Source organism: Mastigoproctus giganteus, chromosome 6 (assembly GCF_048544385.1).
Source record: "Mastigoproctus giganteus isolate SK-2022 chromosome 6, ASM4854438v1, whole genome shotgun sequence".
Lineage (NCBI taxonomy): Eukaryota > Metazoa > Arthropoda > Arachnida > Uropygi > Thelyphonidae > Mastigoproctus > Mastigoproctus giganteus.
The window spans coordinates 18,800,150-18,815,937 of NC_143580.1; the positions used below are offsets into that span (position 1 = coordinate 18,800,150).

General features: G+C 40.9%; 1 protein-coding gene across 1 annotated transcript in view; it reads left to right on the forward strand.

Annotated features, from left to right (window-relative positions):
* LOC150084028 (nose resistant to fluoxetine protein 6-like) overlaps window positions 1–9,061 on the forward strand; it is a 51,820-nt gene extending 42,759 nt beyond the window's left edge. Inside the window, exons 8-10 of the mRNA XM_090375759.1 lie at window positions 3,166–3,352; window positions 3,953–4,095; window positions 8,765–9,061. Coding sequence (XP_090231885.1) covers window positions 3,166–3,352; window positions 3,953–4,095; window positions 8,765–9,061 — 627 coding nt within the window. The remainder of the gene's footprint in view (window positions 1–3,165; window positions 3,353–3,952; window positions 4,096–8,764) is intronic.
* The last annotated feature ends 6,727 nt before the right edge of the window (window positions 9,062–15,788 follow it).

Here is a 15,788-nt window from a genome sequence, read left to right on the forward strand (position 1 = left end):
CATGATGGTACTCACCAGCGAAGTCAAAATGTGGAAAAGGTACAGTTGCGCACGACTTCTTCCGAACCTTCTTTGTGGATTGCAGATCCACGGCATCTCCAAGAATCTAATTATAATTTCATTAAAATTGACAATAGGCAAACTGATCCCAGGACACACGCGCAATACACGGATATAATATGGCACGAGTCGAATGCTTCTAAAAATCATTCAACAAACAAACTTCTGCGGAACTTCAACGAGTATTTTACTTCCATCAAGTAAGAGGCCGACCTGATTCTCTCACTCCCTTCCATTTTCTATTCATGTAGCATTAGTAATGAAGAATGTAAAATGGTGCCATTTGTCTCACACGAGATTTATCACTTTAATTAAAATTTATTGCTTAATAATCGTATTATTCAATGTAAATATACTCACGAGCAACAACATAATGATCACCAATATCTTCGCGATTGGACGCATCCCACAGTACCTTGGAGTGACTTACTGATAGTAACGGCACGGGGAGTTTCTGTCAGTTAGTACAAAGCCGGTGCAGAGCGGAAGAGAAGGGAAAGGACCTAACGGAACTTGAATAGGATTCGAACTCAAGATTTGCAACCGCACACACGGTTGGCAGTTTGAGGACCGCTGTCCTCTTAGGGTCATTTGCATTTGAACCATGCAAATGACCCTAAGAAGGTAAGAAGAAAAATTGCTGGCCACCCACAAAACCTCTGGAAGAAACATAGGACACAACGCCGAAAGGAGCAATCACCAAAAGGTTTATTCCCTCAATAAGTCGGACTTTCCCAAAGCATCCTCCTTGGTACTCGCCTGGATTGCAAGTCACCTTCCTGCTTACAGGCCATGGACCATTCCAGCAAAAATTAACAGCCATGGTAATAAAAAATAACCCATATTGCCACTGTGGAGAAGTGTCCTGGGAACAGCTTACGTACGAGTGTCTCACTTGCGAGAATCCCAGACTTCAATTCTTCACAGAGATTCAAGGAAACCCTCGCAATCAGGAGTCAATTTTACTTCAAGAAGAGGCCACATACCTAGCCTTAACATGTGTATTCAATGTATACAATTCTAGAAGAGCAAGACTTGTGGAACTCAGGGCAGAACAGAATGACGTGCCACCCCTGCGATCCCCGACTGGAATACAATAATGCAAGCACCTTGGGAATAGGATTCCCACAGGAGCAGGTGCTCCTGTGATTTTCAACTGCCTTCTCCTCCCTCTACCTTAGAGTGGCTTGCCTTCCCTATTGGTCCACTCCAACTAATGTTCCCACATTCTGACCTCTTCTTCTTTTCTTACTCCCCCATATGCTCTCTTCAGAAAAAAATCCTTTTATCTTTTTTATTTTATTATTTTATTTTTCTCCTTTCATATTTTTTTCTTTTTTCTTTTTGTTATATGGCCTCTGTCAGGATGCTCAGGCAACCCTGGCAGAGGCAGCCAGAATATAATAGGCAGCCTGGCTCACCTCCCAGTGGTAGTGGCGGGCAAAGTACGGTTCCAGTATGGGCCCCGCGGCCAAGCAGCCAGACACAACAACAGAAGAAAGCACAATACTACATTAACCAGACATTACACTTTTTTTCTGGCTGTGCAGTAGTTCTGCATTTCATCACAGAGTACATATGGCGCAGATGTGGGAAACCACCGGTGGCGCCTGAACCTAAATACTATGCCACTATTATGCCATCATCCATTGAACGCTCTTGCAGACAAGCCTACAGAGTAAGCGACCTGTTCATGTACTCAAGTTGACCAAACGTCATCGACATCTCCGCTTGCAGTGGGCATAGGAGCGCAGTTCTTGGAAAAAAGAATGGACTTGTTTGGTGAATCAAAGTTTCAGTTCTCTTATGGCCCTTAACGGATGCAAATATGATGGCAAACTCACCAGCACTGCAGATGCTAGCTCGGCATTACTTTGTTCTAAATTTTGCCCTACATGTTGACACTGTATTCAGGTAGCACTGGGTCCCTTCATCAAGAAAACTCTCGTTTCACAAGGCTCCCATTGTGAATGAATGTTTCGAGGATCGTGTCCAACTATTTCGGGTTTTCCTCAGATTCCTCTGACATTAACCTTAACAAACCCAGTATTCGCCAATCCACAGCAGTGACTCGCTCGGTGACATCCTTCTGTCCAGCCGGTTGAGGACACCTCTGGACATCCGCATCTAGTGGAGTCGAACATGAGGGTTCAAGCGGTGATCACGACTAAAGGTGGCCCTACACCATATTAGGTAGATGGTCATAATGTACACTCGAAGCGCTTTATATAGACCCCCTTTATAACGTCCCAGCACGTTTTAACGGCCATCTGGTCGGTCCAGCCGATTTCCCACATTAGCCATGTGGGAAATCGGCTGGACCGACAATATCATTTCGTATTTCAGAATCAAAGAATACAAATTTATTGAAGCTAATGACAAATTTTGAGATTCACTGAGAATTAATTCGGCGAAATAAAATTGAACTGCGACTAGACAATGAGGGAATGGGAGTACAATGACCCAAATGACGATGACCCGCGCACTGAAACGTACATGGTTCCAAAGCAGACGACCCAAGAGGCCACTCTCCTCACAGCTGATCATCGTGAACGGAGAATGCTGTGGTTTCAATAACATGCTCTTGGACTCTGGTGTGTTCGAAACGAATGCGCCGATCAGAGCAATCTAAATTCCTGTTGGAACATACCGACGGACGCCTTCATGTGTGACGTGACGCCAGCGACACGAGTCCATGAACCCATCGTGCAAGTTCTGCCAAATATTCAGGCAGGTTGCGGTGGTTGCTTAATATGCGACACGTTTTTCTGGAAAGGACTGGAACTGGTGGTGAATATGGACCAACGTTCCACTAGTGTGATCTACCAGCAGCTCTTAGGAGACAAGTGCATCCCTACCATGTTGCATTTTTTTCATTTTTACTAACTGAAAAGCTTCTGTTACGTATTGTAGTATTTGTTACTTATTATCACGTAACTCTCATCCCTCTTCTCCAATTGGCTAAATCAAAATCACTAGATGGAAAGCGTTTTTAGTGTATAAAAAGTTACTACATTTTAATTCTATTATATCATTTTTCAGTTTGATGTTTTACTGTAATACAAGTTATTAAATCTTCATTAAAATTCTTTATTTCTCCTACAGGTGTCTCGCATTTTGGGTTCCTGTCTTGCTGTGACATTCGCTTTTTGTGTGTTATACGGACCATACGAAGCAGTGAGAGGTAACCCTCCCCCTCCTCCAGTGAATGAACTTTACACAGGGGTTCATCGAATAGCGTGGTGTGCAGGACTGGCTTGGCTGATGTTCCTTTGTTCTACCAATCAGGCAGGTATGTGATTGCTGAAGGAACTACCTATTTGCGTGCCATAAATAAAGTTACCAAATTGATTCATTGATTCTGGACATACACTGCTCATCCTTAGTTACCTAATGTCCTCTATGCCTAGCTCTGCCATGTTGCGTTAAAGGCCCACAAGAAATCCATTGACAGGATTCGATTTTACCTCACTCCTACCAGGCAGCTTGGAAGGAAGGGCAGTTTGTTGGTAGGACAACAGTCCTCCCCACACAGAGACCTGAGTTGGAGTCCCCTCGTTGATGGGAGTGATTTTATACGCCTTTTTCACAACTTGTCTAAGTAAGTCAGACTCTGGCAGGGACAGCGTGGATTTTATCTGGAAACTGTGTTTTTCATCCAGATGCTCACTGATGCTCCTAAACTCCTACTACAAGAAGTAGAAGAAGAAGTTATAAAGGATCACAGATAGGATGTGAAATATGATCTGATCAGCATTTGTGGTTTAGGATTTGTGTGTGTGGATAATAAATGTTCTTGGGCTCAAACCGAAAAAAACTAATTAAATTTAAAAGTGAATAAAAGAGAGGTTTGATGCAATTTATTATAATTGCTCTTTCGTTTTCCTGGCAGGTGTGGTGACAAAGATGCTGTCCAGCTATATCATGGCTGTACTAAGCCGACTTACATTTTGCGTCTATCTGGTGCATGGGCCTGTTATATGGGTGCGGTATGGTCTTCTTAGAGAAAAGTTTGTGATCAGCCAATATAATCTGGTAAGTGGTAACAGTTATTATTTATACTGTTGACAAATCTTTATTTTGCAATTTATTTTATACTTTAATACAGGGAATCGTATAAGTTGTATACAATTTAATAAAATTTACAAAATTAGATACAAAAACATCCGAAAATTATTAGCACAGTTGGTAGAATCACCATCCTTCCCCCAACAAGTAGAAAAGACCCGAGTACGAGTCGAGTGGATGATGTGAGGAATATTTATGGGACTTTTTGACAAGGTCGGTGATTTATTCGCTCTCAGGCGATGGTAGCATGGTTTCGTGTCCTGAAACTCGCGTTTTTGGTGTAGCAAACAGAAAATCGACCACACAACACACGCAATTTACAGACAGTAGACATTGAGCAATATGACCTTAGTTGCTGATGCTCCTAAAACCCAATAAGAACAAAATCTCTATATTGTTTTTAGATATGCTCTGGTTGGAGAAATGATTGGGCATGTGGACATGTGTATTTGTAAAGGGCGCCACTTAGAACGTCTCTTCAAATCCTCCTCTTGTCGTTTAGAAGAACATAATCAACTGTAAAAGGGCTAGAAGTGTGAGTAGCCTAGATTTGTATGAGAAATGTGGATGTTCATTGTGTTCTGCCCACTTGGGCTACACAGAAGCATCAGTCGCCTGGACAGATGATTCTGGGTACTCGTCTACACCACAGGAAGGTGGGGCAGTCCCAGTAAAACAATACTGTCTGAAATAAGACTCTGACTCACCTGGTGTTGCCAACAGATTGGTCATTCTCACTTGGGGGCCCATTCTAGAGGAAAGAGAAAAAGAATAAAAAAGCACCGTTGGTGCAGGATATGGGAGAGAAAATAACTAGTACTGTGATAAACAACAAAAAAAAAAACAAAATCAATAAGACCATCCCTGTTCCTATGAGTCCAAAAGAGGTATGGAGATTTATCAAAAAAACTAAAGTATTTAGCATTTCTTTTCAATGGTGAAAACTAGGCTGTACGATCCCTTGTTTGGTTTAGGTTGGCATTGGCATACAAATTCTTCCGCTGGGTAAAAATTTCCAGATGCAAAAGCCTGCAGAGGAGAAAGATTGTCCGGTGTCTGGATTGGTTGATTCACCTGGTTTGGGGAGAAGTTGGGAATTGCTCTCCAAATTTGATCGCTGAGATTCTCATACAAGTCGCAGTCAAAAGGCAGATGGTACCAGTTTTCCTTAGCTCCACCAAGGTCACTAGCTACCAGGTAGTTTTGCTTTTTCTCCAGGGTGCCGTAGTAAGTCAAAATGACATCTCAAGGCTGAGAGAGCATCTCTGGGAGGAATTTTTGATTACTCCGCCGTGTGGCGAGGCAGCTCACCTTGTTTGGCAAGTTCATTGTAGCGTCGTGTTTTTTCACGCTTGGTATCTGCAGTGAGACTAAGTTCAATATCCAGAATACATGTTGGTATTTTTTTTTGATTCTGAAGCAGAGCCAGAGGAACGCTGTATCAAGCGTGAGAGTTGCCACAATTACCTGAATAAGCTCAGTGGTAACAGTCCACTTAGAACTGAGGAGCCACTGAACGCTGTTTCCAGTATGTTTTACGCATTCAACCACCAAATTAATCCTCTAAAAATTCAGCTCTGCATACAGTGCTGAATGCGTTGAGGTAGTCAGCTCTGTCCTGCCGTTTCCTATTGATTTGCTGAGTGCAGCTGCTGAGTCGGATGGCGATATCTATGTAAGGAGCTGACATCGTCAGCATATATGATCCAATTGCACTTGTTGGCCACAAACGGTACAATGATTGCAAAGAAGAGAACGCAGGACAGGACAGGACACCAGCATATGACGAGTGAAGGTCTTCGTTGGTCTTTAGGGTCTTCTTGGACAGGAGAGACTGTAGGAACCAGAGAACACCACCGTGGAAATAGCTTTCTAAGAGATTTAAGAGTTGGGGTGTATACAATAGCGGACAAATAAAAACTGCATCGCTTCTGAATTTTGCAAATTATGTGTTTTTCGCTGCATTGTGGGTTTCAGAAATGTTCGAAATGCATATGCTAGATGGAATACATATCTTTCTAAGGAAATCCAATAAAAAGACTCCACCTGATATACCTAATTGCCATAAATATCTTCCCAAGGTGTAAAACGCGTAATTAATGAAAATATGAGAAATCATGCAAATGGCAATCATGACAACCAAACATACATTTTATTGCATTTACGTGTACAAACTGAAATGACAAGTTAACGTAACAGTATTATGTACTGTAAATCAGCAAAATAATCCTCAATATTTTATTGCTCCTCCTCGAGCTGCAATTACAGCCTTGAAACGATCTGGCATAGAGAGTTAATCAACTTCTGGACATGCGGTTGCCCAATTTCGGGATACCACAATTATTTTCTTTGATCTTGTATATAACCTTTATTTTTTGATATTTATGATAATTTTTAAAATTTAACCAGTTTACTCGCTCTGTTTACTTTGAAACCTCAAAGTAAACAAAGTATAATTTCAATATGTTGAGGCTAATCTTGTGTACAGTACTTAATTGTGGTATAGTTGTTAAGATCCTTTTTTTTTAACAATTTTTGGGTAGTCTTTAGCTAGAACTTTGTTGGGCTCTTGGCGTTCCTCTCTTCTGCTGCTGCTTCTGCTAGTAGCCCCTGTTCTACCTTCCCGTGGTGGCTGCGCGTTTCCGACCTGGTGGCCAAACAGACAGTTCCTTTCTGGCTATATCCGCAAAGTTCTGGTCACAAAAGTGAAACGAGGGGGAGATGAATTAACATTCCAGGTGCCGCCCTACACAAATACTTACATACATGCAGGTTGAAATTAAATTCGTCAGAAAAGCTGACGGTGTACCATTGCTCTCTTATGGACAAAAGACCAACAGTGTACCATTGCTCTTTTGTCCATAAAATATTGCCCAGTCCAGTCGCTTCTTCTTCATTTGTTGGGCCAACAAATGCTTCTTCGTTTTCTTGGGCCGGCAGCCCACATTCCGAAAGCCGTCTTTGGATAGTTCGTACACTTGTTTCAACACCATCTGAAATTTCAGTTTCAGATGAGGAGTACAGCATGGCAATTACGAAGGCATTGTCCGTTCAAATATAGATTTGAGGAAGGCGTAGTCACTCTCTTACGGCTTGATCCAGGTCTTCTCTTCACATCACGCTTTAATTTCTGCACCCTTGATACTGTTGACTGGTGGCAGCCTATTTTATCAGCGATTGCACGCGTAGAAAACCCTTCTGGGACAAAGGAACTGCTACACTTCTTTTTTTTCTTTCTTGGTGTCAACTGAACATCTGGAGCCATGCCTACACCTCCGCAAAACAGGATACTAATGAGCGTGTATTGCCTTCCAATGCCGTATTTATAGAAACGGCTGATGCAATACCATGCAATTACTGTCTGATGCAATAGAAGCGTTATCTGACGCAATACCTTTGCTTTGCGACGAACAAAATGACTGCAATCAAACAATATCTTATACCTTTCACTATAAATGTTACTTTTTTAAGGTGATGCAGTTTTTTGTCCACAACGGTAGATGGCGTCAAAGGCAGAATGGATGTAAAGGTATATAATTGAGAGCTTTTGTCTTTGTTTTAAGGCTTTTAAAACGTACAGTTTGGTTGTTACAAGATTAATTATTGTTCATCTTCCAGAGGTCCCATGGTGTATTTGCTCTGCACTCTCTCAGAAAATACAGTGGCAATACAGATGCACAAGCGATGGGTCTGATTGGATCAGGACAGTTGATTGTTGGGGCTTAAGAAGAGGCCGGACGGAATACCTGTTCCAATGTGGTCGAAAGTAATGATCTTCAGGAATCTGTTATATAGGTTGAGGAGCGGATCGATGATAAGATATTTAAGCATTTAATGATGAAATGGGGGATGCCTTTGCCACCCGTGGTTGCTGTGGGAGGTCATAATGGACCTCCCACAACAACCACGGATTGTAGCGAGATCATCTGTAGGATGAGAGTGACTGAAGATGAGCAGGTTAGGTAGAGCTGGACTCTGTTAAGAAAATCTTGCGACGTAATCGAGCCACTCAACCGGGTCAATCTACTAGGAGGATTACCGTTCGTTTTGTAGAACTGTTTCCCATTTTATAGGGTTTCGAGATGCTTCTTAATTGACGCAGATTTGCGTCTCTTGAATTCAGCCATAGCTCTGGAGAACTTGAATGCGTTCAAGTTCGTGGCTTTGCGTTTAGTGATTTTTGGAGTGGAAATTTTGATTATGGTTAGATACTTCGAAATATTTGCTTATTTAGTCAGAAACTGTATGTAGATGGAAATCAGCCTTTCAGTGGTATGCGTTTAATTAGAATCTATTCTTTAAAGGTTTTTAGTTAAAATCTAAACTAAAATATATTTCAGTGAAACCTAACAACATTAATAATTTAGCATTACGCAAGTGACTCATAATAATTTATTATAATTTAGAAAAGATAAAAAGGCGAGATACCTAAAAGTTTAAATATCAATTCTCAACTCTTCTTCTTAAAGGAAAGGAAAAAAGAACGCCATTTCTTTCTTCTTTCCATTTAAGAAGTCAATTCGTATACAGTATATTTCTGTTATTTCAAACGTTCTGTAATGCCAATCAATTAATTAGGATACTGATCGATTCCTGAAATCCATGACGTTTATATTATATTTCTGTTTCGTTTCAGATTTACGAATTCGTTGGTCATGCGGTCATCAGCTTCTTGGTAGCATTTATTTGTCACGTGCTTGTAGAAGCCCCCTTTGCAAATCTTGAGAGGCTGGCTTTCTTCCGAAGAAAGCCAATAGAAAAAATAACAAAAGGGGAGATAAAAGCTGTAGAGGAGCCAGAAGAAGTTTTCTTCAGAAGAAACTGGATAGAAAACAAAGCAAAAGACCAGGAAAAAGCGGTGAAGAAGCCACAAGAAATCGCATTTTATCAGCTGGGAATCTTAAAGACACACAAAGGCCACTTAGCAGAATAATAAATATGAAAAGACCATAACATGACATGACATTTATCGAATGGTTCTCTTATGGAAAGCATAGTTCCCTTGATAGAAACCAAGTGAGATGGTGTGTTATGCACAGAATGGTAATTTTATGAAGTACGCCTACCATTTTCTTTAAATGAAAAGCCCCTTTATTAAGAGCATCACGCGTTCGAACAACCACGGACCAACTCCAGAGATCTGCATATAGATAAAGAGATGTACAACTATCCTCGATTTGCAACCCACAAAGCGTGGGTTGCAAATTAAACTGTATCTCACTAATAGGATATAAAATTTAAAAACATTTCAGGTGCGTATTTGAATTATTGCTTTCTCTCACGCAAACGAAATATTGTTGATTGATGAATTTCAATACAAGCTTTCCAGATCATTTTACTTTCAGGAAATAGGCTGCTAAATTCAATTGTTTATCTGCAATAATATATTAGTTGGCTTTGCGTCAGCAACAGCCTTCTCTTCCTCCCCTTTTCAACACGCTAAGGATGGCAGTTATACAAATTGTGGTATCCACGAGGGCTGGTGCCAAGCATGGACACTTCGGCACCAACATTGGACCACCAACATCTAGAAATCTGTCGCCTGGTGTAATGAATATGACTTCAACTCTATCCTGTGATGGGCCTTGGCAGGTCCCACTGACCACTGGGGTCGTCTTCTCCATCGTCCGCATTCTTCTGTCTTTTCTTCCCCGTCTTCAGTCTCCCTCCTCCACTCTACCTATACACCAGAATACGCCCCACACGTCAAAATTTAATCATACAAAATTGAACCTCGCACAACGACGTTTGGTTACCAACACTAGCATTTTCCCGTTTTTATTTTTTTAGTTTTATTTATTATTCTTATTTATTTTTTTTAAGGTCCTAGCCACTGAAATCTCAGGAAATTAGGCGGCAGGACTGCCAGAGTAAATAATATCTTAATTACTGGGTACTTGGTCTGCCTCCTCACGGCAAAGTGTGGACAACATTGGGTCCCATTAGGGGCCCAGCAGCTAAATGAACAGAGGAACAACGGTGCACGACACTGCACATATACAAAACCCATACACTTTTAAACCTCTGGCATTGACGGTGTTCTGTTTCACACCCACAATGTATACTACACGGAGATGGGGGAAAGCCCCTGATGCCGTTTGACTCAATCCTCTGATGGGCGTATCCGAATTTGGAGAAAGCAACACGACGCCATGGCACTTGGATGCAGAGTTGGTGTTCGGCAGGCTGGAGGCAGTGGAGTTATGATTTGGGGAATGTGTTTTTTGGCATGCCCTGGGAAATCTGGTACCGTTAATCAACGGCTGAATTGGAATGCCTACCTTTGAAACGCGACTACTGGTGGACTCGTCCATGTTTGTATTGGTGGAAATAGGATTATTTTAATGCTCCGCAAAAGTTCTTTTAATTTATGGTATTTTGTGCAATATGGGATATAAATCAGTGTCATGGATTCCCCTTCAGTTGGTGCGTTCGTTCATTCCTTTTTTTGCCGACTTTTAACGGACAGTAATGTTATTAACGATTTATAAAATGTTGCTTTGTCAGCTACCACTTGGTCTCTAAGTAACATTACTACTCCCCTTCAAGTCTGGATGTGGTTTATTGACAAACTGATGTTTGGTTTGCATGCAATTATTAGTATTTATTGATTGCTAGCTATTTACTTGCATTTTGCAACACTCAGTGAATTAATCTTACTGTTGTCTTTTTATTTGCATATTTTATTAAGAAGAGTTGACTTTGCATTAGAAGTACCAGTACTAGCGCTAAATTTCAAAGTTGCACAGTGGCCATTGCTTCTTCTGCCACCCTGGAAACAAAGGCATCTGTTCGCAGACCAAAAGTCACGTGATAATGGCAACACGTGCTATGACTAACAATCAACCTGCTACTATTCATATTTCTTGGAGATTTGCTAACCTTGAGTGGTGGAACCACTACAGTGACTTCATTTACTGCTTAGACTATCTAATTAGTTATTAACTATGACCTTGATTTGCTCAGCGAATTGGCAGCTGGACGCGCTGTAAACTAATAGAACTAATACTTTGATCATTAACGGAAACCACTTGGTTGGCCCAATACCAAGCCAGCCATCGGTTACCCTGCTTTTTATCCCTGTTCAGCTGCATCCATACAGCCATGCTTCTGTGCATATTTTTCATCCTGAACTATCGATTCAGTCTACTACCATAGGTGCGTGCCTGAGCTCCAGTTCCGCCACCGAAGCTGAATCTGACCCTGGTGATCTGCCTCAACCCAGTACCCCACTAAAGCGCCATTGAAAAGTGCCTACATTGCTGTGAAGAAGAAAAGGAAGAGCAAAAATAAAAGAAAAGTGTCAAGGGCCGCCCTTTCCGTGTCAAATATCCCTCATAACATGAGGGTCATCCATTGTCCGTCGCGTCCGACCAGGGCTGGACAACACACCTTGCCATCCTGCCTTGCTCTCCAGCATTTGAGAGAGAAAAGACGATCTCCTTATAACATACCACGACATCGAAGCAGCTTTTGATGTCGTTCAGGTACCTGCCATCCTACAACTCAAAAATAAGACCGCCGTCATTGAAAAAGCACTTCAGACCTATCTCCAATTCCTCATCTCTCCTGAAACTACTAGAAAGATCGCTCTTTCCAACTCGAATAACTCACATACTTCCAGATGCCGCACCACAAATTCATTCATTACCAAATAGTCTTACCATTACCAATCTCCTTGCCACCACCCACATTTGAGAGAAAAAAAAAGAACTGCTCCTAACATACCTCGACATCGAAGTAGCTTTTGTTGCCCTTCAGGTACCTGCTTTCCTAAAACTGCAAGAAAACCACTACTCTATAAGTGGAGATGCATTGCGCTTCCTCTCATCACTCCTTCTCAACCGTACAATTCTACTCCATTATTCAAAAAAGCCAATATCAATCAAATATCTACAGGACTACGGCAAAGGGGTGTCCTCTCTGTTCTCCTCTTCACTGCCATTATTTCCCCTTTCATAAGCCAGAGACCAGATGTATTGTCTTACGGGAATTATTTAAAAATATTGACAACCATCTAACCAAAAACAGACTCTTCTAGGGTCACAGATAAAATTAATAGTGTCCTGCTCACACTGGACTGATTTTGTTCAGGAACTGGAAATTTTATCCATGAGGTCTTTTCATCTGAAATCTTCAGAATAGAAACAAAAAACACAGTAGAAACATCTTCCTGGACAGAAACACTAAATGGTACATTGAACAACCTTTTCAAGTTGACGATCTGAATCAGGACTTCGAAACTTATAAAGGAATTCGCCATGCTAAGTCAATATATGTAACTGATTCTGTGACTGATCTTTTTACAGAATCCGAACTTTTTTCAGTTTTCAGTTTTCAAGAGAATTAATGTGATAAAATGTCCTGGGCTGGATCAAATTGAAAATATCTTCATCGTCCGTATGGCTAAATTAAAACCTGTAATTTTGGAATAAATGAACAAATGTCTTCTGGAGGGTCTTTTTCTTTAATTTCCATACTACCTTTCTTCTGATAGAACTCGGGCCATTCAAAAAGAGACTTCATGACTTTGGGCTTGAAAAAGAGGTCCATTGTGAATGTGGTGAACTGGAGGACTGGCACCACGTAATGCTTAGTGCGAAGAGGAAATTGTTAAATTCAAAAGAATCGTTTTTAGCTTTTAGCAGATATGCCTCAGTCTTCAAAAGGCGGTGGTATCATCTTTCCCGTGTGATCCCACAACATAGACATCCATACCAGACGTTCCTTAAACCGCTATGATCTCTCCTCGTACCTGCTGTTCCCTCATCACCGGCCACTGTGAGAACTGAATGAACACCCAACTGGACATCTTCCTCGAAGTAATGACGGCACTGCACTGATAGCAATCAAACTCGCCCATTTCTCTTTGCACCTACCCAACTTTGCAACCTCCCTTGTTCTGCAAGCTCTCTTCCTTTCCCTGCGTTCGGTGGAATCCCAGACCAGTGTTGATTCCTACATCTCCCTTCTCAGCTCTCGTTTCTGCTGGAGGATGCCTTCTTTCCTCATCCTCCTCCTTTTGTCTACTTTTACTCCAACATTTGTACTATTTTTCCCCACTCTCTTCCCTTTTTTTTTATTTAGTCTTCGTCCAGAATGCTTAGTTTGGTTGGTGTCCGTGGTATCCATCAGATTTCTTCAGAAAACAGCATAATCATTGCAGATAAACGTGATAAGGCTTCAAGGAAAGACGCGGGTAGTTTTAAATCTTAAATTAAACTTTGGAATATATTTTACACATCAAGTGGACACAAGAGGTTTCAAAAAATTACAATCATTGCAGATAAACTTGATAACACTTCAAACAAAGACTTTTAATTTTCAGCTTTTCAAGAACAGGTGGAACTATGAAAGAATACACATAATTTTATTTTCAGATCTTAACACCAGATGAAAATATCGAGGAATTTTTATCTTTCAAGATAAAAAGGTTTTTCATCCTGAAAGATCTCTCTTCCCACAAACAAACAAGGTGCCTCGTATGTGACACGGCGGCGGGCGGGTAGCGGTTGGCGTTGGCACTTCTCATGCACATCGAAACCACCCCCAGAATGCACCTCCTCAAATAAGATCCACAACGCAATGCAACATAATTAACGTTAAAAATATTCACAAAAATTCGTTTTGACGGCACAACCGATTCAATCAAAAGTGAAACCGCAGCGCATATGCATGTGGAAAACCATTAATAAAATTTTACTTGGACATCAGGACCGGCGCTATAGTTTTTCTCATCCCTCTGCAGAAGTTTATTTGGCAACCTTGAAAAATGTAATGAATACTACAATCTTGAATAAATAGAAATGAAAATTAATTAGTTCTCAGTTTTTCAGCTTTAATACTGTATAGGTACAGTCTGCGTGGGCAGCACAGAAGTATCGTCACCGTCCTCCCCACACCGGGTGGAAAAGACCCGTGTTCGAATCCCGTCGATAACGAGAAGAACTTTATCGGGCTTTTTTCATTCCGTGGCTGAGTTAGTCGGTCTCTAGGCGTACATAGCAAGGTTTTTTCTTCAGAAACTGGGGTTTTTCGTCCAGCAAAACAGGCGAATAATCAACAAGTCGTAATTAATGTGGAAGAACATTACACAAAGGGAATATGGGTTACCACTGGGAGTATTGCAATGCAAGATATTGGGGACATGAGTTAAGCACATCCAATAAATACACTAAACGCTGTCATGATGGAAAGGTTTCACTGGACCAACTATCTGACATACCTACTCTGTTAAGAGAGCTGCTTAATGGGCATAGACATGAAGCAAATAACTACAGAGAACATATACAAGAGTACAACTAATGCACCAGTTGGACGAGATGCTCCAACAAGTTAACCCATTTGCTGAGTCATATAAACAAATACATCAAATAACCCAGGTCAATCCAATGATATATGTTGGCATGGCATTTATAGAAGACCTGGACTTAGATAAGAGACGATATAATGCACCAAAACGGAGGTTCCAGCAATGTTTGTTCAAGAAGACGAGGAACCACCTGCAAATAGAGACACGAATATATCCCACAGGTGACTGCTGTAGAATTATATCACTGCTAAACAAGAAGGGTGAAGAATGCAGGATCTAGATCCTTCATTCTTCACCATTCTTGAAAACTGAGATACTTTTATTAAAAATTATTATAATAAAAAGTTTGAATTTCGGCGTCCCCAGACATTGACCCCTATGCCCTGCTTACCAGGCTCACCGTGTTTCGCTGGTCCTGTTGGACATTAATTTCTTCTTCTTCTTCTTCTTCTTCTTCTGTTGATATATTCAGAGCCTAGCGCTTTCTAGCGACACCCTAAATGAAAGATTAACTATGATTAACCAGAAAAATTAACCATGAAAAATTAACTCAATTTCAAGTATAACTTTTAGTCTTGAATTCGATGTTCAAATACATATGTGAATTATAACAAAATAACAACAGTTATCAGGAGACGTTCAGAATAATACTTAATATACATTAGACGTTGATTTACATTTGATTCTGACATTTTATTTATCGAATCTATTCCTATGCGTGCAAAGAATTTCTTAATGGATTTTCTGAAAACTTGCCTCAGTTAGTCGGTCTCAAGCGAGGGTAGGGCGGTTTTTCTTCTGGTAACAGGGGTTTCTCAGTTGGGAACCAAGCAATTTGATCACAGAATACATGCAATGAAAAAGGCAAACGCAGATGTTCTGTTTTTCTTTCATAATGGCAATGCACGACCATATTGCATAGCCCGTAGTCACTTATAGGCAGGGATGCCGAAATTACTGATTGCCCTGCCTAAGCAGGCCAATCAGTATTTTCCTAAATTTTTCAAAAGAATTTTTCAACACTTCCTAATTCATTTCAGAAATATACGTGGTCTCAATTTTAATCTCAACAATATCCATTTCCACTTGCAGTCTGACAAACCCCATGTACCTTTTCTGACAGAATCTCGGTTATCGGTTGATTCAACTACTGCTCATCTCAGATGCCCAAATTATTCGCTGTATGATTCCTTTCGCTTCAAAGGTGGTACTTGTTCATATGTCCGTTCCGATATTCCCTGTCAAAGACTTGGTAATTTGGAATCTCTTCTTTTCGATCTCCTCTGGCTTAAAATCTCTCTATCTCATTCTGTCAATCTTTGTCTCTACCGTCCTCCCAACTCCACTA